The following is a 24,404-nucleotide window of genomic DNA, read 5'->3' on the forward strand; positions in this document are numbered from 1 at the left end:
ACCTGTTTTTCTCATAGGAAGGAAAGAACAAATTTACGTACTATTTTGGAATTGTGTATTAACACAAAACTGTTTAATGTGACCATAAAATCAGAGAAATCTACCTTTTCCAGCTGAACATAGAGGTTTCATTACATGGAAGACATGGATTTGGATTTTGGTTTAACTTTTAGTTTGAAAGGAAAAGAGGAGAGTTTTAATTACAAGAATTTAGATTCCCTAATCCTTTTCTCAGATCCAAGTAGTTTTTCTTATGGGGATTTAACCTCTACCCTGTCAATTACTTCCACGGTGACTCAGGTGGTAAAGAATCTGCCTGCAGTGCAGGAGATCCAGGTTCGATCCCTGGGTCAGGAAGACCCCCTGGAGAAGGGACTGGCAACCCACTCCAGTATTCTTGCCTGGAGAATTCCAAAGACAGAGGAGCCTGGCAGGCTACAGTCCATGGGGTTGCAAAGAGTCAGGCATGACTGAACACCCTAACAATTTCACATTGCCAATTACAGAAGTAAGCTGTGTGGGAGGGTGGTCTCCTTCTGGAGATCATACTTTAAACAGAAGTAATCCTTTCCTGTGTTGAAGAAATCACTTTCACCCCCTGCAAAGAATACACTTTTAAGGAGGTCTCACTTCGTCTTGTTCCTCTCTATTCCCTTAACACCTTATACATCTCTCTCTTCCACGCTTCCTATACTCCTCCTCATTGGTCTAGTCATCACATCCTATGCAATCCTCAGGGATCCAAAAAGCAAAAGAGCCCCCTGGGTCTTGGAGGACAACCATACTTGTTCCTATGCAAACTGGGGCTGGGGAACTAGAACTGGATCAGAAACAAAGAGGAGTCAGACTGCAACAAACTCTCCTAGTTCCTTTATTTTGTATAAGTTTCACAACCATGGGATCTGTATTGACATTGTAGAATTTTTTTCCTGTTTTTAAAACAGATATTAAGGACTCACATAAGGAAAAAAAAAAAAAAAAGAATTCTCTCTACTAACACTGACGTCATGGACACTTTTTTAAAATGAGGTATTTGGTTTATTGTCCAAAACAGTAAAGGTTTGGGCAAACTGCAGAAATGATCTAGCAAGTAACAAAATGAAACTGAATCACTGAAACATAAAATAGAAATGGGATCTGGCAATACAGTTGCTGTGACACCCTGAGAATCTTTACTGTAGCCAAAATAAACCTACCCACCTTACATCTCTACAACTAAAACCTAGCATGATTCTTCCTAGAGGCATATGTTTCCACTTGGAAAAGACAGTGAGAATGAAGAGATGAGTGAACATGAGAACGGTAAAGAGATTAAGACCACTCTTACTGCCCCTTTCCCCACTATAATAATAATTACTTACTAATGGTCCCTTATTTCCTTGTTATCAAATGACCTTAGGAAAACATTTATAGTCACGGCAAGAACAGCATTTACAAGTGAATTTATGTGGAACTGTTGTCAAAGTTCAAAATACCATGAAAGATGTTGAGACGGCAGTTGACTATGTCACATAAAAAACTGAACAATCAGGTTAGCCAGGCCCAAAATAATGATGAAAACGTGAAAGATTAATTTAGGCCACGTGAGACGGTCTTCTTGGTGGAGGGAAATTATATAGATGAGAGATGGGTATAAGAATACAAAGGCCAGGCCACATGCTGCTCCTGAATACCTGCAGAATAAAAAAGTTTTTAGGTTAATATTCATTCTGCATTTTTCTGATTTACAATTATGGTAAATATAGGATAATATAAATCGTCCTCAATCGGATGTTACAATAAAATTATTTTTGATTCATTTTTTGTTGACATAAAGCATCTGAGTTTAAAACTTATTTTACTTGCTAAGTTAATATAAAATACTATTTCCTGTTCATCTTTATAGCATCTGCTTGACAGAGTTTTTTATTTCTCAAGTCTCTGTAGTTCCTCTGTATCTCAGTGATTATGGCTACTTCCTCAGAAACATCTGGAGATAGGCTTCCTATCTTTGATCTTTTATAAACTAATTATAAATTCTGAGTTGTTGAAGGACTGCAAGCATCTGCTTAAGACTGAGAACAGATGAGTGCCTTGTTGGTATTCAGCGTAATTATCAAAGATAGTAACAAAAATACCGAAACACATGACTGAGGAGCCTACACTTACTTCTCTCCTCTATCCTCAATTTCCTTGTAAACAGCTTAAAGGGAACTTGTAAATCCATTATATCTCACAAGTGTCAGGCTAAAGGTCTCCTCTTTTGTCTTTCGCTACTTTTATAGGAAAGGGTCTTCAAAAAAAGTAACTCAGTCCTGCCTTCTACAAGGCTGAGGAAGAAAAATCAGATCATTCTATGAGCATCTGAGGTCACAACTTTAATCCCAATCTACTCAACCTATCACAATGTATTTGGAGGATGGATATTAAGGAAAGAGCCATCTGGGATCTAAACTTTCTGACTACAATTGACACTGAAATATGTTCTTGAGTAGAAATGGATTAAGAAAGTTAGGACATAGCCTTGACATATTAGAGATCTTCCAGGTCCCCCAAGAAGTTATATGTTATATATTAAAAATAACTTTACTTTGGATAAAGAGAAAGAAATACATTGGAAGATTTTGAGAAAAAGAGAAGGGGAAAGGTACCTAAGGCTAAGGAAAATGGTGCTTCTAGAGTGAGGAATAAGCAAAAGTGGAAGCTAAAGATCCCCTTAACTGATACCAGTGAACTGTACTTGAATGTTATCAATTTTAAATACTCACTGGAATTTTAAACAATTATATCAAGACAACAACAATAAGAAAGCATAAAAATAAAGACCAGTATGTAAAGGGGCCAAGTTCCCTTACAGGCAGTACCTTATGATTCCTCCTATGTTTGGGTAGAAACAGGCCATGATCACTCCAGCTCCCACAATGAACAGATTAAAAATCAACACGTGGAAAATGCTAAAAGTTGAGAAGACAGTTTGGAGAAAGAAAAAATATAAAAACAGGCAAATTATAACAATTAATGTGAGAATGAAATTCATTACTATCATCTCTAAAATGAGAATGTCTTAAACTTGACAATAAAATTACAGCATAAATAGAAGGTAATAGGAGTACTCAATACTGGTGGTGGGACAGTGACATTGGCCCTTTCCTGCAATTATATAACCAAGTTAAATTCTGTAGGAGCAAACTAGTAGTGTATATCAGGATTCACATTCTTTGATCTGTAATTCCATTTGGGTGGAATATCAAAAGAAAATTTAAAAACTATTAACATAAAGGTATTTGTAAAAAGAACTGATGCTTTTGAACTGTAAAAAGAATTGATGCTTTTGAACCGTAGTGTTGGAGAAGATTCTTAAGAGTCCCTTGGACTGCAAAGAGATCAAACCAGTCACTCCTAAAGGAAATCAGTCCTGAATATTCATTAGAAGGACTGATGCTGAAGCTGAAGCACCAATACTTTGGCCGCTTGATGCGAAGAACTGACTCATTGGAAAAGACCCTGATGCTGGGAAAGACTGAAGGCGGGAGGAGAAGGGGATGACAGAGGATGAGATGGGTGGATGGCATCACCAACTTGATGGACATGAATCTGAGCAAGTTCTGGGAGTTGGCGATGGACAGGGAAGTCTGGCGTGTTGCAGTCCATGGGGTCTCAAAGAGTTGGACATGACTGAGCGACTGAACTAAACTGATTTGTAAAAAGACAGCAGCACCCTAGATATATGGCAGGGTAACAATTTACTTGATGGAATACATTTTAAAATATTAAAAATAAATAATCACTGTTACCTAGATGGTAAAAATTTATCTAGGCAACTTGAGGAAAAAGCTAGTTAGATTTTTACTACACAAGAAAATCTTAAAATGTTTGAAAAAATATCAGAAGGAAATACACTAAAAGGAAGTAGTGATTGTGTTACAATTTGGGATTTGGGGTAGTTTTTCTTCATTTCTACACCTGATAAATTTCGTATGTTTTATAGTATTCCTTTGTAAAGTATTATTTTACTTTTATAATTAGAAAAATAAATTTTATCAAAGGAAAGGCAAAATGGGCAGGTTTTTATTTTTCAGATTTAGTCACGTAAAGCTATTCAGTATTTACCATGAACAGAATATCAGCTAAGTAAACTGAACTAGATGTTAACAATTCAAGGCTTGGGAAATCAATTTTGGGACAGAAATAATCATATGGTAGATGGAATGTGATGCTTGAAAAATAACTCCATTTCCTCCCAAAATGATCCTTAAAAGTCAAAGTTACATATCAAAGCAATCTTTTGAGCCCAAGTTATCAGAGGTTAATTAATCCCTGGGAAAGATTACAGAAAGAATTAAAAATAAGGAAAATTATTTATACAAGTAAATGGTTAGTCCTCTATCTTGACGAATTACAAAGATATTCAGGCTTCCAGATCTTACTATTTATCTAAAAACTCCAACCTTAAAATTGCTTCAGAGGTTTGAGACATTGGCTGGGCCTCTGTTATTTCTGTATTGTAAAAGGAAACAATTTTGTGTATTTTTCCAAAGCAGTGGTTCTCAAAGTGTAACCACGAACCTCAGGGAAGTTTCCAATTCCCTTCCAGGAAGCTCTGAGGTAAAAATTATTTTCCAGTCAGACAAAACATTACTTGCTTTGCAAAAGCAATGGTGGGTAAACTGTTGCCCCCTTAGATTGGATAGAGGTAGCTGCAACGATCTCTGTATTCTTTACTGCCAAACACTCTCAAAAAAAAAAAGTTTTATTAAAAATTGTCCTTGATAAAGGACTGAAAATTATTAGTTTTACTAAATCTCATACTTCGGTGTTGTTTTTTGTTTGTTTTGGGATGCGCTGGGTCTTCATGTGACTCGTGGGCTCTTCATTGCAGTGCATGAGCTTTCTCTAGCTGTGGCGCAAAATCTCATACTTTGAACAAACATCTCGTAAATATTCTGTTTGATCAAATAGGAAGTATATAATAAAGCACATCTGCGGCATACTGAAGTACAGTGGCTGTCTTGAGGAAAAGCACTTGAGCAACTGAACTGGGGGACAACTGTGCTGTTTTTTCCAAAGACCATTTTTAATTGAAAGACAGACAAACTATGGTTCTTTAGATTTGGGTATGTGGCAGACATTTTCTTGAAAATAAATGATATGATCTTATCATTTCAAGAAAAACAACTGGTAGTTTGTGTTGCCAAGCATAACATTTGAGCTTTCAAGTAGAAATTAGAATTTGGAGAGCTGGTATTTGCCACCATGAGAACTGGACAGTATTCCAATATCTAAGACTTCTATAATCCAACTGGTGGTGATAATAGCAAAAGTGGATTTTGATAATATATAATGAAATGAGTCAATATTTGGAATATCTATAGAATTCAGTGAACCAATATTTTCCAAATGACTAAACCTAATGTTATAAAATCATACATGGGTAGAAGATCCAAATTGTAAGACAGACCAATGGCTTTTAATGTAACTGAGTTTCAGATTCAACTAACTTTTATAAAACTACCACCTGTCAAGGTTTGGCACAGTATCAAAGAAAAATATTCACAATGATCTGAAAAGCCTATTAAAAGTACTTCCTTCTTGCTCCAACTATGTGTCCATGGAAGGGTGTATCTTCTTCATATATTTAAACAAAAATTACATATTACAAGAGAATGAATGTAGAAAATAGGATAGTCCAATGATCTACTAGCAAATCAGACATTGAAAAGTTTTGAAATGTAAAAGAAAATTTTTTGGAAATTGTTAGTTTTCAAAATATCACTTATGTTAACAAGTAATGGTTTTATTATTGCTTTTTAAATAAATTAATAAAATTTTAAAAGTTTGGCTCTAATTTTTCATGTTAAATATTGATGGATATAACCCACATAAACTAAAGTTCCTGGGGGTCCTCAAATAAACCTTAAGAGTGTTAAGGGGTCCTGAGGTCAAAAAGTATGTTCCAAAGTATGCCGTGTGTAGAGTACTTGCAACTGTAGGATAAATGATAATGTGTTCTTGATGGTAGGGGAAGAAATGTAATGTGAATGCAAGAGGGAAATTCCAGACTTTTTCCAAGAAGAGAAAACATTCTAACAGCCAACATTATGCAAAATAACAGCAGAAAACCGGAATAATGCATTTACCTACAATTTTTTTTTCATCTATGACTTAAACTGTATTTATTATTTTGGTGAATGTAAATACAGCAGGGCGTATAAACACAATAGGATTCTTACATTTACTGAAATCCAATGTGAAAACTGTAGCTGCTGCTGTGGTCAAGGCTAGAGGCTTGGTAACTCTTGATGTTCGCTTTTAAAAATTTTGTTTTTAAAACTACATACTTATAACCAATTATTTGTTAAATGAGGGGAAAGACTGCATTACTTCACTTCAAATAAACTGGTTAAGACCACTTGTTTAGTTGGTTACAGCGCATGTAACTTTTTTCAAATTTTATCCAAAAGCTTTTTTCATTTAAGATAATTTATTCCCAATAAAATAGGTTAGGACGAGGTACTTTTTACTAGAATAATCTATAATAAAACTAAATGTAAGAGTAGGCGTTAACCAGGGGCCCACAGGGAAGTTTCAGTAAATGGAAACTTCTCTTGGATGAGGGTGACTAGCTTTGAACAGATTTTTCAAGAGGACTCAAACTCTTACATCACCAACAAGAGATTGAAAATTACAGCAATCATGATAGAAGTAAATGATAATTTAAACTTGCTATGTATCTCACCTTCAATCCTAAACCATTATTGTTTATATACAACTGCATGAATGGTAATAAATATACAAGTAAATACCAATAACCAGTAACTAAATGAGTTGTTTCTCATTAACCATACATTACTAACACAGGTACTACATACTACTAACTTCCTGGCAAAGAGTAGATAAATATCAACTAAATCACAAGATAAGTATAGCTGATATCAGAGCTAAAATATCTACACGGGCAGGAATTAACTTTAAATCATTCTGGACAAGGAAGCGGCTTCTATTTTTAAGGTTCTTCTGGGAAAAGAACACCAAAGGTCTATCCTTAGTAACTGTTTTCATTAGCAAAGTTTCATAGCAAAAGGATCAGTCACATTTTAAACTGACCTGTTTGCACAGTCATTTGTTGCTTGGCACATCTTGCTGGTCAAGAGAAGAACTCTTACCTAGGATAAACGTCACCGAAGACATGACCCAATAGCTGAACGCGAGCCAAGTAGCCTAGGAGTGGATACACAGTCATCATCTGGAACAGCAGGAATATCCTTGCAATGAAGGACAGGATGTCACTGCTAGGGAAGTTGTCTAAAAAATTCTAATCCAAGAAAGATAATAATGTTACAAATCAAATTCAGTAAGTACAAATTTATAAAATGGAATTTTTTGCTTATTTTGAACACAGGTGTCACTCTAATTGTGTGGTTTTGTGGGATGGCGCCCGTTCACAAACTATTTGCTAACTATTACTCTTCAATAGCTAAGTACAGAAATTAAAAGTAAGTATTTAGAAACTTAAAGAAATTTGACATTGGCACATTTTTATTTTACAAAAGCATCAACCTGCAATTGATTTGACACTGAAACAACAACAAAGAAGACATTATTTACCACTGATAGTTTGAGAAGTACTGCTCTATAAGTACATGAGGTATAATTGTTTCAGTAAATTTAAAAAGCTAATTCAATGCTATTTCATTCTCAATAATTCTCTTACTTTTTCTCCTCTGATGCACTGTAGCACTTTTAAAGATTATAGAATAAGGTGAGAGTATATCTATTACCTACTATCACTATTATCTATAGTCTATCAATAAATAGAAAAGAAATTTTTTCTACTTCCTTTCATGATTCTGTTCTCCATTTTCACTTGGCATCTAAGAAAAAGAAAGCCAATCACTCAGATTTTTTTTTTTCCCTTTCAAATACAAATACCACAGATATTCTTATTCCCAAGTGGGAATTTATATGGGATTGTTCATATCAGGGGAATTTTCAGCAAACATTTGACTGCCAAAGAACTTTTGGAATCAAGGACATCAAGAGAGCATTTCAAACTGTCAAAAGAACAACAAGTCAAACCTATTTATCTTGAAAAGATGAGAACAATATTATCACTATTATGCTGAAATAACTTTCATAATTCATAGGTAATAAATCATATTTTGTACTCCACTACACTTTTTTAGAGGAATTTCTTCTGACTAGAATGAAAATCACCCGTGAATGGTACTTTCTGTGAGGACTTCTTCAGTTACATAAAACTACAGATTATGCTATTCCCAGGTTTATGATGGGTCAAATCAAATAATAAATATTATTTATGGCAGCCTTTTAGTAAAAGAATGTTTCTTTTATTTTTTCTGTTTCTCCCTCTGTCTTTTTAAGAAATAGTCTTTCTTTGCTTTTATGCTTGCCACCTAGTACCAAAATGAGTGTCAAATCTATTATCAGGGACTGATGAATTAAGAAATCAGTTTATTCAGGACATTTCCAGGTCTGGACTTTAGAAAATCAGGGAACTGAATATAGTCTCTGTGAGGGTTTATAAATTCAAGACTGTTACTAGCATAATCTGTTATTATGCTAGTAATATGAGAAATATGAAGCAAATAACAGGAATCATTTATTTGAGTACCACAGGTGTCAGCATACAGGTTTCTGAGAGTCCTTCTAAAATCTATGGAGTATCTATTGTGATATTTAATGGAAGAGGAAGCTGAAGCTCACAAAAAATGGGGAAGGTGCCTGAATTCCCCCATGGATGGTAAACAGAAGAGACTGGATTCAAACCCAGGCCTGTCTGGTATTATACATTGCTAGTGTATCACACTGTTTGCCTTGCAGATATGAAGGTGTAAACAATCACACAAAGAGGGTACACACTGCCTTACCTGCTCTATACAATCTTTGGATAATGGTGGTGAAGGAAATGAAGCAAAAACCAGGACTCCAATATAGAGATAAGTTAATGTCACCAGCATATAAGCAATGGACAAGTCCCTCACCTGTAAAGAGAGAATAAAATTCCCACAATGATGAATAAATTTTTAGTAAGTATGTCTGAATAGGCTAAATAATAAGACTAACAAATAAATATAATATTTATCTTTTTGCTCTCTCTGTGTAAATATATATCTCCTAGGTATCCAGGTTGTTCAGAGACATTTGTTAAAACAAAATTCACATACAACTAGTCTGACAACTTTTAAAAAACTATCTGGAGTATGTAGACTAAGTTACCTGTTGGCAGGCTTAGAAAGTTAACATAAGTTGTGGTTTATCATGATTGAGATTTGGACTTAATTTTGAAATGCAATTTATTTACCAAATTATAAAATATTTAACTAAAATAATAAAGCTAAAGGACAACAAGAAATCAAGAATAGGCTGCTTTCTGTATGACCTATGGAATTAAAAACTTTTTCTTTCTTTTAGTGAATTAACTTCATAGATCATCAAAGCATGCCTAGCCCAAAAGAGACTGGTATATATTAAAATATATTTAATAAAGTACGAAAGCTAGTTAAAAAGCAGACAGTAAGCAGGTATTAAGGGCAAGCTTAATAAACCTAAACAGTAAACAAAAAGAAATCAAAAGGCAGCTGTTCAAACAGCTGCACCATGTTATGATTGGAGCCAGTAAACAAATGCAGAACATTAAATAAAGTGGACTGCTTTCGTCCACTGCTGTTCCCACCCTCCCAACCATCCCCATGCAAAGTAAAAAGCTCCAAGATATTTAATGGAGCCAGCTGTCAGATCCAAACAGAACAGATCCCACAGCTCATAAATCTGGTCTCCATCACCACAAAAGTTATGGCCAAACAATTCAGCACAACTAAATTATGGCAATAAGCCTGTTCATTTTTCATTTTAAACACAAATTACTTTGAAAGCTAAGAAAACAGATAAGAAAAAAAATTATATACAATTTTGCTTTAGTTTGATACCACAGTAACAAATTAGGGAACGTTTCTGATTTTGGGGAAAACGTTTCTCCTTAAATGGGCTAAAGCAATAGTAGAGAGTTCTAAACTTAAATGTTGATAAATTCACTTCAAAAACAAGTAAACAAACAAACTATGAGAAACCCAAAAGTCAAGTCTAAGCTGACAATCAGCTTGAAAACAAAACAGGGATTTCAATCCCTAAATTAGATGGTAGAGGCTTCCCTGGTGGCTCAGATGCCAAAGAATCTGCCTGCAACACGGGAGATTCGGGTTCGATCCCTGGGTTGGGAAGATCCCCTAGAGAAAAGAATGGCTACCTAGTCCAGTATTCTTGTCTGGAGAATCCCACGGACAAAGGAGCCTGGCATGCTACAGACCATGAGGTTGTAAAGTGTCAGACATGACTCGGTGACTCGTGCTTTCACTAACACTTTCGTTAGGCTATGGAACTACAGGAACCTGGACTATGGAGACTGCTTCCAGCATTTTAAGAGTTTCTAACTGTGTAGGGGTGAACAAGGGGAGGCCGAAAAAACCTCCAGAGAATTTTCAAAGTCTCTTCTCTAGTTCTTGAAGCTCTAGGGCCCATCCCAGGCTGGACTTCAGTCACCCTTTGAGTTGCCTGACGGTCTTGTGAGGTATGAACAGAAATGGCCCAGGCAATCCCCATATTCATGACAATGGGGAGGTGTCTCACAGAGTGATGTCTGAAAGTCATTCCACCCTTAGCTTACTCAATATTACTCAAGAACAAAGAAGTTTTGCAAAACACAAAATCTTGGAAGGCCAAAATGGTTGTGTCAGAGAGCTATGAATCCATATAGAGGAACAGCTACCATTTCATGGATAGTCTTTAGCCTATACACCACCTGATCAGCATATTATTTTGGGCAGGCTTTCTGCAAAGATGTATACCTTAGCAAGCTGGGGAAAATCTGACTATGATAAAAAGTCGAGGATGCAAGGGCTTCCTGATGAGAGAGTTTCCCCCTTCTGCTTCCCTGTTCTTAAAGCACTGCATATACATCTGAAATATGGCATCTCCTACCCTGTATTGTAATCATCATTAATTTTTATTACAAAGGAATCTATATTTATGATATGAGGATATCAACCGGAAAGAAAATATTCTTTCACACCCCAAAGTAGACAAAGTTAATAGTTCTTCTATTATGTTGGTCTTTAAATTTTTCTACATCCAAGTTGGTCCATACTAATAGACTATGACATCCCTGAGATAAGGACTGTGTCTTCATCTTTATATCCCCAATGCGTGCATGCGTGCAAAGCCACTTCAGTTGAGTCTGACTCTATGTGATTCTATGGACTGCAGCCTGCCAGGCTCCTCTGTCTGGGGGATTCTCCAGGCAAGAATACTGGATTGGATTCCCATGCCCTCTTCCAGGGGCTCTTCCCGACCCAGGGATCAAACCTGCATCTCTTATTGCACTAACAGGTAGGTTCTTTGCCACTAGCACCACCTGGGAAGCCCTATATCCCCAATACCCAGGACAATACCTGGCACACGGCAGGAACTCAGTAAATGTAGATAAAAATAATCATGTTGTCTACAATTATTAAGTGCTTCTAGGTACTTGGCTCTGTACAAAACACAGTACACTAAAGTAGGTATTATCCTTTTCTTCATTTTATAGAGAAATAAATTAGTGCAGAGAGGTTACAACACTTGTTCATGGTTACACAGTGAATAGTTGATGAAGTCAATATTCAAACCAAAGACTTTTCGGCTCCAAACTGCATGCCCTTAGCTACTACAATGGAGAGTTAACTAGTTTAATAATACATTTGTGTCACAGTTAATAAACAATAGTAAAGAAAACAGTGAAAGAGAGGTACCAAATAGCGAGTAACAAAAGATAACAATAAAGTACACATACAGATGCAAGAGAAATAACAATGATTAGAAAAGTTCTACTTCTCAGTAGTTTAAAGGTACATTCAGTAGAACTATATCGAGTTGTAAAATAACTGTTTTCATCTGAAAATACTCTAATGAACAGAAATGATGTTTTAATATAAAAGCAGCTGAGGTTTAGCATGATCCTGGGAAACATGCCACCTATGAATAGCATGCACACATGTGGGCTTTGAACCCAAGCCATCACTGTTCTAGGCCTGGAGATATGGTCTCTCAAGAGCCTCTTTAATGGAAAACAGCAGAAAAAAACCATCTTTTAGAAAATGAGGCTTAAAGTAAAAAATATATTTAAAAATCAGCACAAGTGACCATAAGAACTGGTAAATGTGTCAAGAACCCTGTATATTAATAAAGTAACTTACTCTGCCTCACAAATAAGCAGCAGCTGGCAGGGCTGGCAGTACAGAAGTAATGACAGGAAGGATGCCAAGTGGGGCACAGTGGGCCTGGGAGCACATTCTGTTTCTCAAAAATGGTTTATAATCTTTCTGTTCCACATACTTTTCATAGTGACTATCCAGCGGAGCATTTACTGAAAAAGAGACAGGCCTACCCCAAACATTTACGTAAACACTACTACAGACATATATAGCTGAGTAAACTACAAAGATTCGTAAGAAGAAAAAAGTAAATAACAAATTAAGTTATGAGCACCTCAAATAGTTTTTAAAGAACTAAGCAGGGAATAAAACTAAATAAAGATAGGCAAAACAAAACAAGCATGGTATAGCTTCTGATTCAAACATGATGAGGAAATAGGAAGAGGGTGGTTCACAGACTCAGGATGGTTATATAGCAAATGTATTCTGATGATGAGGAATGAGTTGGATGATCTTCAACTCTACAACTTTCTCTGGGGTAAGGTATGTCTTACTAAGAAACAGAAACTATATCTCATTTAGTTACATATGTAAAAATATGTTTAGTGAAAAGAAAACCTCATAAAATTATGTCAAATTTGGAAAACCTGGAAAATTTGAGCACTACCCCTGTTTAGGAGCCTCACTGTTCTCCTTCACAAATGTCTTCAGATCCAAGTACAACTATAGTTTATATAGATGAGAATGAGGCCTTTTCTATTCTTAAGTCTCCTTTTCTATTTTCAAAGTTTTTATTTTTTTTTTACCTGATCTCTGAATGACTAACGCAAAATCAACATTAAAAATTCCAAGTTCCTGACAAGCTTCACATTTTCTGACTTAAATCGCAAGAAAACGTTGTATCACGGTATTAACAAAACTTCAATGACTCAAATTACCTACTGAAACCTCCTTGAATAAATCAGATGACAAAGTTTTCTCAGAATATGGTACATATTTAGCTTAATTTATACAATGAAAAATGAAAGTGTTAGTCATTCAGTCGTGTCCGACTCTTTGTGACCCCATGGACTGTAGCCCGCCAGACTCCTTTGTCCATGGAAATCTCCAGGCAAGAATACTAGAGTGGGTAGCCATTCCCTTCTCCAGGGGATCTTCCCAACCCAGGGATTGAACCTGTATCTCCTCCACTGCAGGCAGATTCTTTACTGCTGAGTCACTGGGCAAGCATTTTATATACTGGTTTCAACCAATTAAGACAGTAAGAAAACATCATCCATTTAAACTTTTACTTCTAAGCCTTTAAAAAAATATTTTCCACAAGTGACAAAAGTTGAGCCAAATTTTATTACCTGAACCTCACATACTACTTCTACAAAATGCTAGTCCCCAAACTCAGTAGAAACAAGAACTAATTTATGGTTATTTACATATGGAATATAGATTTCAAGATCCATTGAGTGTTATAGTATGAAAGGCAGGACTCTTCCTATGTACTTTGGGGACCATAAACAGAAATATTTATCTCTCTATTCAGTCTGCTTCTTGCACTGAGGAATGCATACCTTCAGATAAGCTGATGTGAATTTTGAGAAAAGCTATTCCACTTAAAAATTTTCAGAAGCAAAACTAAGTGTAGACAGTCTTCTCTTTTTATGGTAGTATGAGACTGTGTCATGGGGCTTACCAGGTGGCTCAGAAGGTAAGGAATCTGCCTGCAACGCAGGAGACCTGAGTTTGGTCCCTGGCTTGGGAAGATCCCCTGGAGAAGGGAATGGCAAACCACTCTAGTATTCTTGCCTGGAGAATCCCCATGGACAGAGGAGATTGGTGGGCTACAATTCCTGGGGTTGCAAAGAGTTGGACACAACTGAGCGACTAACACACACGCATGAGACTGTGAAAGGGCCCTGACACCTCTTTGAGGAAGACGCCTTTGCAGCTGCAGCACTGCTGGGGTCAGCTGGCTCCTGCCTCTTGCTGTTCACTCCTGGGAGCAGGTGAGTCAGGAAGGTGCGCTGCAGCCAAGGCTTGCAAGTACTGGGAAGATACCTCTAACACCTCATCAAGGGAGAATTACTCCGACCAGTCACAATATAAAATCTCTGGAGAAGGGGTGTGTGGACTAGATCAGAGGCACAAAGGAAAATAATCTAAAAGCGAAAGGACCAGTTCAGATGCCAATCAAGACTCTGGGAGTCACTAGAAAAAAACTGCTTGAGGTGAAGTTTTCTAAGGTGCTAAGATTTTCTGAAGTTGATTCCATATGAAGATCCGTAAGTGATTCATTGACTTGTACAGTCCTTCCTGCATTGGCAGGTGGATTCTTTATCACTGCACCACCTTGGAAGCTCCCAGTTACTACTTTATGCAAGCTCAAACCCTGTGGTAACCTAAATTTGAACCATGTTGTTAGGGGGAACAGATATAATCTAACTAAGCCACAGTAACTGAAATTCATGCATATGGGAACTGTACAAAGTGAAGTCTGCCTGTAACTTAAACAATTGTGTTAAGACTGTTTTATAGTAAGACAAACTAATTATGAGCACAATAAAAATATGCATGAGCATTTAGGATAAAACGTGAGATTCCACTGAAATTGTTTTCTTCACCCCCAGACTCTCAGGTGTACAAGGTGTTCTCTCTCATTAAGGGGACTTTGGTGGTGAAGTTTGAGAAACACAGCCTTATGGATAGAACGACCCAAAACATGAGAATCCAACTTCACAAAATTGGTTTCTGTGGTACTTGGTTTAAATTAGCATTAGAGATCAGTTGAGTAGGACAGAAAGGTGACCTGGCTGAAACCAAAGTATACACTGCTAACTATATACACTATTCCTGTGATGATAAAAAAGATATCTTCCACATATCTCTAAACTTCCTAAAATTTGTGATTGGCAGCTTAGTTCAAGTGGCAAGGAGTCAGGAAATTTGTGAAGAAGGAGAGAGAGATTTAAAAGTAAAAGCCATAAAGTATATTCTCAATTTTTCCTTTATACTCCAAAGTTCCAAATGTTCATTTAGGATAGTAAGATTTTCTTCCTATTCCCTCCAAAGATTTAAAACTGTTTATGACAGAAGTACAATAAGATTAAACATTTCCAAAATAAAAACTGAATCTAAAGTGTGAGGGTGACAGAAAAAGGAAAAAACTATAAAAATACATTTGCCTAGGAAAAGTTATAGAATATGGTAAGAGAACTTAATCCTTAAGTTTTCCAAAAGTCAAAGCAAAAATAGAAACAAGAATAGTTATATGACCCTTATTATCAAATAATGAGTTCATTAAAGAAATGTTTTCCTAGCCTTTAACAGAGAAAATTTTCTCTCTAGTCTTTGCATAAAGGATCTGAGCAATTTAACAAAGAATATCTCAAAAAAAAAAAGAATATCTCAATTACAGTTCTTATAAAACAATGAAGCAACATTATACACATGGCTTTCTTGTATTACCATGAACCCTTGATAAAAGCCACTTTTAATATTAAAATCTAGTACCGTGGTGAGAGAAGAGAGAAAGAAAGAACTGATGTGGTTGAATTATTTATTTTTCAGAGAGTCTAACTTATCAATATCATACAAAGAAATTTTGGAGAAGACTTAATATGTTCTCGTTGCAAGACAAATTTAAAGGCACTAGAAAAAACATGAGGATATTCTCTCCTGTTAGCAGAAAGATCCACAGTTGCAAAGGGTCAGACATGACTGAGTGACTAACACTTTCACTTTTCAATAATTGTATAGACTCCTACTAGAACTTCATCATGATTTTTGTTTATATGGTTAGAAGCTATCAAGCTGAATTAAAATTTTACAAACAAGGCCACTGGTAACTGGTTAAATTCTGCTTTCTTTGGGTTTAGTTTGCTCTTTTCTCCCCCAGTGTCTTAAGGTAGAAGGTTAGGTTATTGATTTGAGATTTTTTTTAATGTAGGTGTTTACTGCCATAAATTTCTCTCTAAGCACAGTTTTACTGCATCCCATATATTTTGAAATGTTTTATCTTCATTTTCAGTAATCTCAAAGTACTTCCCTAATTTTTCTTGTAATTTTTTTCCTTGAGTTCATTAGTTACTTAGGAGTATGTTGTTTAATTTCCACATATTTGTCAAGTTCTCAGATTTTTTTCTGGTACTGACTTCTAATTTCATTGTGGTCAAAGAACATACTTGGTATGATTTCAGTCCTTTCAAGTGTATTGTGATTCATTCTGTGACTCGGTGTATGGTTGATCTTGGTGAATGTTTCATGTGTTTTTGAAAAGAATGTGAATTCTGCTGTTGTTTAAGACTTTTGTAAATGCCAGGCAGGCTGATAGTGTTTTTCATGCTTTCGATATCTTTACTTACTTTCCATTTGCTCCATCAATTATTAAGGGAGGGTTGATGAAATCACTAATTATTAACATAACTGTGGATTTCTCTACTTCTTACAATTTAAACAGTTGCTGTTTCTTTTACTTGGAAGCTCTGTTACTGGGAGCATACATTATGTCTTCTTGATGAACTGGTCCTTAAAGATCATCATATAATGTTCCTCTTTATCTTTGGCAATACTCCTTGTTCTGAAGTCTGCTTTGCCTGATATTAAAATAGCCTCTCCATCTCTCTTACGCTTAGTGTCTGCATGATCTCTTTATATGTAAAGTAAGTTTCTTGTAGACAGTATATAATTAGGTTTTGTTTTTAATCAGACTGACAATCTCTTTTAATTGTATTTAGACCATTTTTAATATAAGTATCAACACAACTGGATTTGAATCTATTATCTTTCTATTTGTTTTCTATCCAGTAGTCATTTATGGCTGTGAGAGCTGGACCACAAAAAAAGCTGAGTGCTGAAGAAATGACTCTTTCAAATTGTAGTGCTGGAGAAGACTCTTGAGAGACTCTTGGATTGCAAGGAAATCAAACCAGTCAATCCTAAAGGAAATCAACCCTGAATATTAATTGGAAGGACTGATGTTGAAATTAAAGCTCTGATACTTTGACCACCTGATGCAAAGAGCTGACCCGTTGGGAAAGACCCTGATACTAGGAAGATTGAAGACAACAGAAGATGGCGGCAGAGGATGAGTTGATTAGATAGCATCACTGACTCAACGGACATGAATCTGAGCAAACTCCAGGAGATAGAGAAGGACAGGGGAGTCTGGCATGCTGCAGTCCATGGGGCTGCAAAGAGTTAGACACAACTTAGTAACTGAACAACAACTCTCTTACACTTAATGTCTGCATGGTATATCTTTATATTTAAAGTAAGTTTCTTGTAGACAGTACATAGTTTGTTCTTTTTTAGTCAGACTGACAATCTCTTTTAATTGTAGTATTTAGACCATTTTAAATGTAATTATTAATATGACTGAGTTTGAATCTATTATCTTTCTATTTGTTTTCTATTTGTACCATATATTCTTTGTTTCCTTTTTCCTGTTTTCTTTTACATCACTTGGGTATTTTTAAAGATCTCACCACTACTTGCTATCGGCTATACATCTTTTTTTCCCCCTTTTTAAAGTGACAGCTCTAGAGCAAACTATTATGGCCCATGGATGAAATATGGCCAACTGTCTATTTTTGTAAATAAAATTTTCTTGCAACACATGAACTACCCTTTTGCTTAGATATTGTTTATAGTTACTTTTCATGCCACAATAGTAGAGCTGGGTAGTTGCAAACCCATGGCCCATAAGGTCTAAGATATTTACCACCCGAACCTTTACAGAAGTTTGCTGACCATTGTTTTGTGGTTTACATTTAAAAGTTAAGGTTTAGTAACAAAAGTCAATTCCTCAGGTAATTACTCACATTGTTTTCTTGGTTCTTGTTGTTCTTCAAGAGTGTGATAATACAATTATGAATAAAGAAAGCAAGGGTAAGCACCCCAGTCAGTTGTGGAAACTGAAATCTTATCTCTAGGAGAAAAAGAGAGAGGAAAAAACACGCATTAAAACTGACAACTGGAAAATGAGTACTAGTAGCCGAATAAAATGCCTTTATAAAGTTATTTAAGGCTAACATTATACTTGAACAAATACTTGAAAAGGGAAAGAAGAGGAATCAAGAAATCATGCCTGTGGGGATACTTTATTATTATTATCATTTTTGGCCACGCTTCGCAGCATGTGGGACCGAACCCATGCCCCCTGTGTTGGAAGCACAGAGTCGAAACCAGTGGACCACCAGGAAAATCCATGTGAGGGTACTTTATATTAGTTATTTCTGTTTGAGGTCATACAACTAGTATGTTGCAGAGCAAGATCAAATTCAGGGTCTGAATGAAAAATGGGCAGAAGACCTGAATATACATTTTTCAAGAAGATACACAGATAGTCAAAAGGTACATGAAAAAATGATCTACACTGCTAATCATCAGAGAAATTCAAATTAAAACCAAAATGAGATACTACCTTGCATCTCATACAAAGTGGCTATCATCAAAACAGAACTACCATATTGACCCAGTAATTCCACTACTGGGTATTTATCTGGAGAAAATGAAAACACTAATTTGAAAAGATAATGCATTCCAGTGTTCATAGCATTTACTCTATGAGGTGTTCCAACAATATAGGTTAAAAAAAAAGCCCTATTGAGACAGACCTCAACAGAGGGATACTTTCTAACAAGAAAAAGAATGATCAACAGCATTATACTTACATAATTATAACAAAGCTTCAATATTTGAGAAGATGATAAAATTATCATTTACACATGATAGGCTTACCTCAAGAAATAAGAAAAATTTCAAATAAACAATCTAATTTTGTACCTAAAGAAACTAGAAAAAGAACAAATAAATCCCAAAGTTAAAAGGAAGAGAAATAACAAAGATCAGCAAGAAATAAATGAAATAGGGACTAAAGAGATAATAGAAAAGATCAACAAAACTAAGAGCTGGCTTTTTTTTGAAAGATAAAATAGATAAAACTTCAGCTAGATTAATCAAGAAAAAAAAGAAAGGATTCATATAAATGAAACAGAAGATGCCACAACTGATACAACAGAAATGCAAAAGATCATAAGAGACTACATGAACAATCATACACCAATACACCAACAAATTGGACAATCTAGAAGAAATAAATAAATTCCTAAAAACATGCAAACTACCAAGACTGAATCATGAAAAAACAGAAAATCTGAACAGACCAGAGGCTGAATCAACAATTAAAACCCTCTCAACAGACAAAAATCTAAGACCAGATAGCTTCACTGTGAATTCTACCAATTAAGAATTAATACCATCCTTCTCAAGCTCTTCCAAAAAATAAAAGAGAAAGATACTTCCAAACTCATTTTACAAAGCTAGAATTACCCTGATACCAAAGCTAGACAAAGATACTACAAAAAAAGAAAATTATAGGCCAATGTCCCTGATGAACACAGACACAAAAATTCTCAATATTAGCAATCCAAGTTAAACTATTCATTAAAAGGATTACACACTATTATCAAGTGAGATTTATTCCAGGGATGCAAGTATGGTTTAACATGTACAAATCAATCAGTGTGATACACCACATTAACAAATTGAAGAATAAGAATCATATGATCATTTCAATAGATGCAGAAAAAGCTTTTTACGATAAGTTTAAGTCACTCAGTCACGCCCAACTCTTTGTGATCCGATAGACTGTAGCCTCCCAGGCTCCTCTGTCCGTGAGATTCTCCAGGCAAGACTACTGGAGTGGGTTGCCATTTCCTTCTCCCAGACTCCTGTAGGGGAAATTAAAATTGGATGCCACAAGTCCAAGGGAGCCTCCTTATCAGAATGTTCCTCTCCTTTGTAAAGCACTTCTGACTGTTTAATTGTGAACCATTCAGGGGCCATTGTCCTTCTGATCTTAACGTATCTAATATGCACCCCAAAGATCTTTCCCCTGGTACACATGAAATAATTCCCATTTTTATAAGCTTTATAACACCAAAACACAAAAGATGCAGACAAATTCCAAGAAAAACGGCACAGATTCCAGCATCAATGAATATAGATGAACTGATTCCCTGATAGGGTAAATAAATTTACCCTATAAAATAAATTTACCCTATATAACAAATGAACTCATTCCAACTAGGCTACCCACCCCCTCAAGAATTAGCTCCCAAATGAACCAGTTCCAACTGGACCAGTTCCCAAATCAGGTAAATAAATGTACCCTACAAATGAGCTAATTTCAACTAGGGTGGGCCTGCCCCACAAGAACTAGTCCTAAATGAATCGGTTCAGAGTAGAATCCAACAACACCTCTCCTCTCCAAATGGGTACCCAACCAAATTGGCTTGTCCTATAAAGGAAAAGCCCAGATTGATGGGAAAAAATGTTCCTAGTGTGTACACTGGAGGGACTTATCCTCCAAAATCGAGCCTGAACACCAATTTATGATATTAATTCTCAAATAACTGGGTATGGAGGGAAAGTATCTCAACATAATAAAGGCCATATATAGGAAAAACCCAGAACGAATATCATATTCCATGACGATAAGCTGAAAACTTTTCCTCCAAGAACAGGAACAAGGATGCCTACCTACTCTTGCCATTTTTATCCAACACAATATTGAAAGTCTTAGTCAGAGCAAGAAAAGAAATAAAAGGCATCAGAATTGGAAAGGAAGAAATGAAACTGACTCCATCTGTCAAGGATATAATACTATATACAGAAAACCCTAAGAATGCCAACAAAAGACTTTTAGAACCAATACATAAAATCAGAAAACTTGGGGAGTACCATTTCAACATACAAAATCTGTTGTGTTTCTATACACTAATAACAAACTATCAGAAAAAGAAATTAAGAAAACAATCCCATTTATAGTAGCATCAAAAAATAAAATACCTAGGAAAAATTTAACCAAGGAGTTGAAAGACCCATGAACTAAAATCTGTAAGACATGATGAAAGAAACTTAAGACACAGATAAATGGAAAGTGACTCCAAGTTCATGAATTGGAAGAATCAATATTGTTAAAATGTCCATACTACTCAAAACAATCTACACATTCAACACAATCTCCATCAAAATTTCAATGACATTTTTCACAGAAATAGAACAAACATTCCTGAAATGTGTATAGAAACATAAAAGACTCCAAACAGCCAAACCGATCTTGGGAAAGAGGCATGAAGCTGGTGGCATCACACTTCCTGGTTTTCAACTTTATTACAAGATATAGTAATCAAAACAGCATGGTATTGACAAAGAACAGACACATAGATCAGTGGAACAGACTGCTCAGAAATAAATCCACACATATACAGTTAATTAATTTATGACAAAGAAGTCAAGAATATACAATGGGGAAAGAACAGTCTCTTCAATAAATGGTGTTGGAAAAACTGGGAGACAGATGCAAAAGAATGAAACTGGGCCCCCCTATCTTAAACCATATACAAAGATCAACTCTAAATGGATTAAAAACTTGAAGGTAAGACCTGAAACCATAAAACCCCCAGGAGGGTAAGCTCCTTGATATTGATCTTGGCAGTGATTTTTTTATTTGACACCAAAAGCAAAGGCAACAAAAACAAAAATAAACAAATGGAGTCATATCAACCTAACAAGCTTCTGTACAGCAAAGTAATCCATTGATGAAATGAACAGGCAACCTACAAAATGGGAGAAAGTGTTTGCAAATCATGTATTGGATAAACAACTAATAATCAAAATATATAAATAACTCATGTAACTCAATAGCAAGAAAATAAACAATCCAATTAAAAACACGGGCAGAGGACTAAATACGGACATAACCAACTATAGTCAGTCAAAAAACAGACAAAATTAATCTTTGGGGTTAAAAGTTAGAACAGTGGTTATCTCTGCAGGGCGATACCAACTGGTAGGGAGAATGAGATGGATTTCTGGGGTGTTATTCATAGTAATTTCTGGTTTTAAACAGGGTGCTGGTTATCTGGTTTGTTCAGTTTGTGAAAATTAATCAAGTTGTACACTTAGGAACTATGCACTTTTATTATAAATGTATGCTATACTTTAATAAAAAGTTCAAAAGCAAAAACAACAAAAAATGTGGGCCATATACATACTATTTAAAGTACATGTGGTTAGAAAATTATGTTTTTCTGGTTACAGATTAACACAATGCTGCTATCAAATGGCAAATCACTCCATAATCCTTGAAAATCAGTGTCTGAGTCTCTTTTTGAAGTCAGTTTCAAAGCATTTAACAGTTTTTCATTTAAAAAATGTAATCTTAATTGCAGTCTTGCTGCTGCTGCTGCTGCTGCTAAGTCGCTTCAGTCGTGTCCGACTCTGTGCAACCCCATAGACGGCAGCCCACCAGGGTCCCCTGTCCCTGGGATTCTCCAGGCAAGAACACTGGAGTGGGTTGCCATTTCCTTCTCCAATGCGTGAAAGTGAAAAGTGAAAGTGAAGTCGCTCAGTCGTGTCTGGCTCTTAGTGACCCCATGGACTGCAGCCTACCAGGCTCCTCTATCCATGGGGTTTTCCAAATTGTAGTCTTAAATGTATACTAATTGTTAAAAGTTAAATAGTATCACAAGGTTGCTAATAAAAACCAGTTTCATATCTTTCACATCTCCCATCCTGAATCCTATTTCCCAGAGGCAACTAATTATAACTCCTGTAACTATTTAGCATATCTTAAATTTATAATCTATTTTTAAGTAATATGCTTATAGTTCTTTTTCTTTACTTTAAAATTTTAGACATGATCCATTTTCCACCAGAAGGCTTTAGGACTTTTATATCACTATCACCCTTCACTTCCCCATGTCCTATACCCCTAATAGAATCATAATTCTGATTTTGTAAAATCAAAGTTTTCATTTTTATGATTATTATCCATCAAATAACCTTTTCCATTTTATTATTTTTGTCTTTGAAGAAATGCCTCTTGGAGCCATCTGTCTACCTGCTGTAATCTGGGCTGGCTGCTCCCTAGGCCTGCTGCACAGCTGTTTTCTAGGATTTCCCTTCACCATCATTCTGAGAATTTCTTGATATTCTACTTCTTTTAGGTGAAGCACATTTTGCAGTATTGTCCTGAGAAAGAGTGCATGGAAGGTAAAATTTTGTGAGACTTTCCGATATATACCTTTATTATATATATATAATACCTTTATTATATACTCTAACAGTTGGATGACAGTATGGTGGGCTTTAGGATTTTAGGTCAAAATAATTTATTCTGAGACCTTTGTTGACCTTCTGTTGTCTTTTTCTTTCAGAGCTGTTGTTAAAAAGTCTGATACTATTCTGATTCCAGATCTTTTGTACAGACTTGTTCTTAGTCCCTGAAAGCTCTTCTCTTTATCCCTGGTGTTGTGAAATTTCATAATGATATGCTGTGGTGTGGGTCTTATTCACAATGTTTTGGGCCCTTATGTCTACAAACACATGTTCTTCAGTTCTGAGGAAATTTCTTACATAATTTCTTTGATAATTTTCTCACCATGTTCTCTCTTCTCTATGGTACTATTTTCAGTTGGATACTGGACCACCTAGATTAATTCTCTATTTCCTCATCTTTTCTGTCCTATATTTTTCCTTCCTTCCTTTTAGTCATCCATCCATCCATCCACATTGTCTAGTCTTTTGAGAAAGCTAGCTTTATCTTCCAAATTTTCTTTGAATTCTTAATTTCTATTCATATTTTATTTCCCGTGGTATTCAAATATTATTTCATGGATATCACTGTCTTTTGTCACTGTGAGGATGTAATTTTTTAGAATTTTGCTTTTGTTCCCTTATTATTTTCCCTTTAGGTTCCTTTTTTATCTTTCTTGTTTTATTTTTATGTAAGAGGTTTCCTACAAGTATTCAGTGGTCTTTAGTTATATTAATATTTAAAAGTGAAGCACTGGAAAAAAAATGCATACTTAGTGGACATCTAAATGGTCTGAGACAAGCAAGGTACCTGCCATTTCTTTGATAGAATCCAAGTATCTGAGACTCCAGGTCTTCTTGGGCTTATTGGTTTCTTCTGAGGAGCACTCTCTATTTTCCTATGCTATCAGCTTGCTGAGAGGCAAGGTGTAAAGAACAGAGAATTGGAGGGGTAGGAGGTGGGGTTTGGCCTCACCATTCAGCACATGTTTTCACTTAACCCATTTTCAGAACTGAGTCTTATTCCTACCCTTCTGTTGAGCTTGGCAAACCGAAGTCCGGAGAGTATCTGATTTAGTTTCTTCCATCTCTTGCTAGATTGAAAAGGGAAGGGGGGTGGATTAT

The 24,404-nt window shown here is 35.7% G+C and overlaps 1 protein-coding gene across 4 annotated transcripts in view; it reads right to left on the reverse strand.

Moving 5' to 3' along the window:
* Positions 1–858: 858 nt before the first annotated feature.
* SLC38A9 (solute carrier family 38 member 9) overlaps positions 859–24,404 on the reverse strand; it is an 85,818-nt gene continuing 62,272 nt past the window's right edge. For all 4 annotated transcript variants that reach the window (XM_065905470.1, XM_065905473.1, XM_065905471.1 and 1 more), the window contains 5 exons: positions 17,999–18,105; positions 8,868–8,981; positions 7,143–7,291; positions 2,844–2,933; positions 859–1,673 (listed from right to left, as the gene is read on the reverse strand). In XM_065905470.1, coding sequence (XP_065761542.1) covers positions 1,508–1,673; positions 2,844–2,933; positions 7,143–7,291; positions 8,868–8,981; positions 17,999–18,105 — 626 coding nt within the window. In that variant the 3' untranslated portion in view covers positions 859–1,507. The remainder of the gene's footprint in view (positions 1,674–2,843; positions 2,934–7,142; positions 7,292–8,867; positions 8,982–17,998; positions 18,106–24,404) is intronic.

The sequence above is a fragment of the Muntiacus reevesi genome, chromosome 14, assembly GCF_963930625.1.
Source record: "Muntiacus reevesi chromosome 14, mMunRee1.1, whole genome shotgun sequence".
Classification (NCBI taxonomy): domain Eukaryota; kingdom Metazoa; phylum Chordata; class Mammalia; order Artiodactyla; family Cervidae; genus Muntiacus; species Muntiacus reevesi.